Source organism: Notechis scutatus, chromosome Z (genome assembly GCF_049901735.1).
Source record: "Notechis scutatus isolate UNSWTSFEM ecotype Mainland chromosome Z, rNotScu1.2, whole genome shotgun sequence".
Classification (NCBI taxonomy): Eukaryota; Metazoa; Chordata; class Lepidosauria; order Squamata; family Elapidae; genus Notechis; species Notechis scutatus.
In genome coordinates, this window is record NC_142025.1 from 112592985 (window position 1) to 112600034 (window position 7050).

Genomic DNA, 7050 nt, shown 5'->3' on the forward strand with positions numbered 1-7050 from the left:
TAATTTCTTGTTTTTGCCTAATTTGTACTAAGAGAGTCTCTTCTGCCAATATATACAATAGAGGAGCTAGGGGGCAGCCTTGTCTCACTTCCTTATTTATCTTTATGGTATCTGTATTCTTCATCTTTCATTTACATGCCTTTTCAGCATCTTCACTGCAATTTTTCGGTGAGGGTTGGGATGAACAAGTACATTGAAAAATAAATTAAAACAGAATGTATTATTTCATCAGCAGATACATAAAGTCCATTGTATCTGTCCCAAAAGAGGTATCCATTGTGTATTATTTTTGCATTTGCTTTCTTCTCATGAGGTGATCCTTGTTGTTCAGTTCAGGCCTCAGCACAATTATGAAACATTTAGGGAAAAATATGCATCCCAAAAGCCCAGCACTTGAGGCCAAGATGGAAAAGATCTCCACAGCTACCATATATTTTCCCTTGGTGCTCAGATAGGTTGGAACAAAGGACAACCAAACACTGGTAAATACCAGCATGCTGAAGGTGATGAATTTGGCTTCATTGAAATTATCAGGCAACTTCCTAGCTAGAAAAGCAACACTGAAACTGATGATGGACAGAAGTCCCATGTAGCCTAAGACAAGATAAAACATAGTGACAGAACCTTCCTTACACTCTGCTACTATCTCAGTGGTCAGCATGTCCATGTCCAAATTGGGGAATGGGGGAGAGATTGTTAGCCATATAGCACACATGCCTACTGGGATTAGAGAGCTGGAAAGGACAATAAAATATGTAAGCCTCTTTCCCATCCACTTCCTCATACTGGATCCTGGCTTGGTGGCCATGAAAGCTACCACCACAGTGATGGTTTTAGCTAACACACAGGAAACAGCCAGTGAGAAGATGATACCAAAGGCTGGTTGCCGAAGAAAGCAGGTCATCACCCCAGGTTTACCAATAAATAGGAAAGGTGAAAGGAAGCAGAGCAAAAGAGAGATCAGGAGAGCATAGCTGAGGTCCCGATTATTGGCTTTGACTATGGGACTATCTTTGTGCAGGTGGAATATTTTTAATACCAAAATTGTGATTGAGAAGAAGAAGATGGCACTTGTGACTAAGGAGATGCCCAAAGGTTCTTCATAAGACAAAAAAACTACAATTTTGGGCAAACATTCATCTTGTCTCTGGTTTGGATACTGATCAGATGGACATTTGAAGCAATCTTCTGTATCTGAATGTGGGAAAACAGATAAAGACAGTGTTAATTTTTATGTGAAATCACTCAGTTGTCATGTCAATCTTTTAAATAGAGGCCCACCTCTCATGATTCCACAAGAGAAATGAACTTTGTGAAGCAATACCCATTATTGTCCAATTGTCCACTATCCTGGAAAGATTGGTATATTTATTATTTGGATTATTCATACTTGTTTAAAAATATAATGTGTTCTAAATTTGTTTAAAGCACAAAACCTACACAAATGTTCTTCTGCAGTGCTGCCAACACTCTGAAGTTTAGTTTTATTCTGTTTTAAAATTATAAGAGGTTATTTTGTGTATGGCATGTTTTAGCCAAGAATCACCGAGGTGGTTGTCTGCCTCTGTGAAAGGATTTTTTTCAGGCAGTGTTATCTTTACCCATGGGACACCTGAATGCCAGTCGGCAATCGGAGAAGGCTCCTTTCTTGCCCTACCATGGTTTCTTCGCTCACAGGAATTGAACCCCTGAGCTGCTGACCTCTGCAATGCACAGCCCCACTGTCTTATCACGTGAGCCACTGCCACCCCTCGTTAGAGGCGGTATTCCACACTTTCTAAAGCATCAGTAGTGCAAAGGAACATTTGGGTATTTGGAAATTCAATATTTTGCTTTCCCATCCTTAGCACAATTCTGCTTCATGTACATTATTTCCCTTGAACACACACACCATCAAGGAATAATGGATTGGAGGGGAAAAGGTGCTACTGTGTATAGCTCCAGGTTTGGAGGGAAGATATGTCCTTTCAGTTAGCCCTTTCTGCAACTCTCTAAATCAAGGTGTCGAACTCAATTTCATTGAGGGCCATGTCAGGGCTGTGGTTGACCTCAAGGAGCTGGGTAGGTGTGTCTAATTGGGTGGGCATGGCCGACTGGGTAGGCATAGCCAGCCTGAACACTATTCCCCAAACTGCGGGCATGTTTCCTCTTTAGATTGGCCAAAGTGACATGGGACAGCCCCTTACATTTTCCAGGATGGCCCTGCAGGCCAAATCCAACAACATCACAGGCCAGATCTTGCCCGTGGGTCTTGTGTTTGACAACCCTGCTCTAAATCATCTGTGACTTCTCCTGGGTGACATGATTGTTGATAGATAAAAGTAAAGGTTTCCCCTGTCCAGTCACATCTGACTCTAGAAGATGGTACTCGTTTCCATTTCTTAGTTGAAAGACCTAGCATTGTCTAAAGACATTTCCATGGTCACATGGGCAGAGTGACTATATGCTGATGTCCATGGAATGTTCTTAGTTTCCCACCAAAGTGGTACCTATTTATCTGTTCACATTTGCATGCTTTTGAACTGCTATGTGATCAAGAGCTGGGACAGGTAACAGGGGATCTGTTGCATGGTGCTCAGGTTTCTAATCCAGGCTATCAACTTTCTAGATGACAAGCTCAGTGTCTTTAAACACGGAATCATCGTGCCATGTTGAATATCCTTCCAATTCTTATTAAGCATGTAGGAGAAAAGAGATAAGAAGAAGAAGAATTAAATTCGAAGATTTGCTTTACTGTGTCATTTACCTCTTTCATTGGAAATCTTCCCTTCTGGACACTGAATGCAATCATAGCAGCAAAATTTATTTCCTTCTTTTTTTTTCTTTTCATAACCAGGCTGGCAATAAGGATTACACAAGGAAAGGGGATGGATCTTTTTTTAAAAAAAGTTTAATCGAAAGATTAGGTAGAGAAGATCTGGTATGACATAGCAAATGAATAATCAATTTACACATGTTTGGAAGGTAAATAAGTAGATAAGTAGGTAGGTAGGTAGGTAGGTGGGTGGGTAGGCAGGCCACTACAAATAATGTGTCCTGTACAATGTTGAATGTATCATATAAAGTACAACACTTCATCTTAAAGTAAACCCTTGATGTAAAATTAACTATTAACAATCTTCTTCCTCTTCCCCTTCCCCTTCTCCTTCTCTCTTCCACCTCCTCATTCTTTTTTTTTTCTTTTTCTTCCTTCTCCTTCCAAGGACTTACTAAGGATCTCTCTACCTTTGTGAATCTGGAGTCTATTTGTACCTCTTAATTGAATTTAAAACAGCAGATCTGCAGAGTCCTTTGGACAAAAAAACCCCAACGCTGAAGGACAGCTGGAAAACAGAGGAGGAGAAGGGTCCAGAAAATGACATCCATTTCACAACTTTTCCCCAAATGTATTCCTACTGTCACTATAAACCAACTTGCCTCCAATAAAATGTTGGTTTTACTTAGGAAGAAGTAGACAAGGAACAAATGCTATTCCCTTGTCAAAATGTTTCTGAAAACAAAGAGTTCACATGTTGTAGTCAAAATCCCTGTAAATGTAGTCAAAATCCATGTAAACTTTTTTCCCACAGAAAGCTGATAAAGGTCTACAGGTTAAAGAACAACCAAAACAGAAAACAAAGAGGAAAAGGGGGATAAATTCCCAAGACAGAGATAGTTTAATCCATTTATATTTTCCACTAAATATAGAAGAGACGTAAATGTCTTTTCTTCCTTTTTTTTTGCTTCTACTACTCCAAAACATTTTTTTTCTTTTAAAAGCTCTACAATCCCTTGCATCACAGTAAAGTTGGGGCATCTGAATGGACCTGAGCATTTACTGGCCGGATGCCCTTCCTGAGCCCTATATGGAGTTCACAGCAGGTATTTTCTCTTTGTGCCTAGAGAAATATCTGCCACTACCTAGGATCACAGCCTCCTGATTTTGAGGTGAGGCTCCACCTCTAGGCCCCCAGGCCACTCCTCTTACCCTAAAACAATAATACTGAAAATGTTTTCCTTTCCATTGTAAGTATTCCATTTCTCCTTGTATTGGTATCTAGGAGTGTTCCATATAGGTTTTATTATATGATGTGAGGCATGAGCCATGATAATTGAGTATGTTCTAACCATACAGCAATGTGCCCGCTCCCGTGTACTCCGCACTGAACTCAAAAAAGAAAATGTCTAGACAATGGAGAGAAGGACCTGTATATTGACTACCATGCTGACTGTATCAAAAGTAAGTCATACAACCTGCAACTCAGCTTTAACCTTCAACCACAACCCCACCCCAACCAATCCACCATCACCCAAGACTAGACACGCACGTCCCCAACTACCTCAATTCCAACTACTGCTGGCCTTAAATGAAAGCTACTCAATGCAAGAAGCCTCATAAAATAAAATACCTGAATTTTTCCTCTTACTAAATATGGCTAAATTAGACATTATATTTGTCTGTGAAACATGGCTCAACACATCTCTCCCTGACTCCATTACCACAGTAAGAGACTATCATGTTTACTGATCAGATCATGAAATTCGTAGAGGAGGTAGTGTTGCTATCTTCTATAAAAAGTCCTTGCATCTAAAAAAATATCCAAGTTACCCAGGAGCTTGCTCTTCCTGAGACCATCATTTGTGAACTATCCTTAAATATCACATTTCGATTCTTACTATGTTACAGAGCACCTGATTATGACATCGAGCATGTAAACAAGCTAAATACACTACTAACATGGGCAGCATCCTGCCCATACCCTTTTCTCTTTCTTGGTGATTTCAATCTACCTCATATTGACTGGACCCTAAATGAATGTACAACTGAAACCATACACGCAACCTTCTACAATGCTGTTACAAATCTGGGACTGGAACAACTAGTAAACAACAACACTAGACTAAACAACTGCCTCAATCTCATCTTCTGCAATAGTTTGAATTTAATTTACAGAATACAAACTAAAGAACCCTTTTCCAGCAGTGATCACAATATGATTGACTTTTGTCTCAACATACGCCCACACAAAAATCACCACAATGATGTAATCCCCAATTATAACTTCAAAAAAGGCAACTATGATCTTATAGACAACGATCTCTCATCCCTTGATTGGCAATCTCTATTCACTGGATGCAATACTGTTGAAGACCATTACAACATATTTTTATTTGAAGGCAAAAGAGTCATCAAACTATATGTACCAAAAACAACTCCCCCAAAAAAAAAACAAATTACCCATAACAATAAGGAAATTTCAATCCAAAAAGAGATCACTCTGGCAGAAAAACAAATCTGATCACGTTGCCAATTTCAAAAGCTGATACAAAAATTTATGCCACCAGATAAAGACTGAATGCACCAATTATCACATTAAACAAGAGGAAAACCTTCTATGCACCAATTCCACCCGCGCTTTTTACAATTTTGTAAACAACAAACTAAAAGACTCAAGCTTCATTCCACCCCTGATAGGACCTAATGGTAAAGAGTGCAACGACGACACCATTAAAGCCAACATCTTTAACACATTTTTCGGCTCAGTATTTGTAAACAGCAATGGATCATGCCCAGTATTTCCTAGCTGAATCACAGATAACTACAATGATCTAATACATATCGATTTTACAGAAGACAATGTTGAAAAAGCACTACACAATCTAAAACCATCTCTACCTATTGAACCGGATGGAATATGTGCCTACTTCTTAAAAAAGCTATTCACTGCCATAGCAGAACCTCTAAGCATAATCTTTGAAAAATCTTTCAGGACCAGCTCCTTGCCTAACCTATGGTCACAAGCCACAGTCATCCCCATCTTCAAAAAGGGAGACCCCAGCCTAGTTGAAAATTACAGACCAATCTCCTTATACTGCGTCACCTGTAAAGTCATGGAATCAATTATTAACCAATCCATTATCGTCCACTTAGAGACAAACAACCTACTCTCCAATAAACAATTTGGTTTCAGAAAAAAACTATCCTGTAATCTGCAACTCTTACACTGCAAAAACATATGGATGACACAACTCGACCAGGGCAAAGCAATAGACGCAATCTACATAGACTTCTGTAAAGCCTTTGATTCAGTGGTACACGACAAACTACTCCTAAAAATAAAATCCTATGGTATCTCTGGACAACTGCATAACTGGATAGAAGCATTCCTGTCAAACAGACAACAAATGGTCAAAATTGGGAGTGTCCTATCAAATTCTGTACCTGTCAATAGTGGTGTCCCCCAAGGCAGTGTTCTAGGACCAACTCTCTTCATACTCTACATAAATGACTTCTGTGATCATATTAAGAGCAACTGTGTTCTTTTTCGCTGATGATGTAAAGCTGTTCAATACCACAGACAATACTGCTACCCTTCAAAATATTTTGACTATGTATCAGAATGGTCAAACAAATGGCAACTTCAAATCTCAACAAATAAATGCTTTGTCTTACATATAGGCAAAAAAATATCAGAAAATAAAATACAAGCTGAATAGTCAAGACCTTGTTGATGATCCAAGCTCTGGAAAGGACCTTGGAATACTGATCTCTAATGATCTAAGTGCTAGAATCCACTGTAACTACATAGCCAAAAAGGCATTAAGTGTTGTTAACCTAATCCTACGTAGCTTTTTCTCAGGTAATATCACATTAATAACTAGAGCATACAAAACATTTGCTAGACCAATACTTGAATACAGCTCATCAGTCTGGAACCCACATTACATATCTGATATTAGCACAGTTGAGAAAGTCCAGAAATATTTCACAAGAAGAGTTCTCCACTCCTCTACTCATTGTAGAATACCTTATGCCACCAGACTTGAAATTCTAGAACTAGAAAACCTTGAATTACGCCGTCTTCAGTCTGATCTAAGTATGGTATATAAAATCATACATTGCAATGTCCTACCTGTCAATGAATACTTCAGCTTCAACCATAACAACACAGGAGCACACAATAGATACAAACTCAAGATTAACCACACCAAACTTGATTGCAGGAAATACGACTTCAGCAACAGAGTGGTCAATGTCTGGAATCTCTACCTGACTCTGTGGTTTCTTCC

At 39.1% G+C, this 7050-nt stretch overlaps 1 protein-coding gene across 1 annotated transcript in view; it reads right to left on the bottom strand.

The window, feature by feature from the left end:
- Positions 1-283: 283 nt before the first annotated feature.
- Positions 284-7050, bottom strand: part of LOC113424153 (vomeronasal type-2 receptor 26-like) — an 8260-nt gene continuing 1493 nt past the window's right edge. Inside the window, exons 2-3 of the mRNA XM_087947367.1 lie at positions 2747-2873; positions 284-1194 (exon numbers count right to left, since the gene is read on the bottom strand). Of these exons, the coding sequence (XP_087803493.1) occupies positions 284-1194; positions 2747-2873 (1038 nt within the window). The remainder of the gene's footprint in view (positions 1195-2746; positions 2874-7050) is intronic.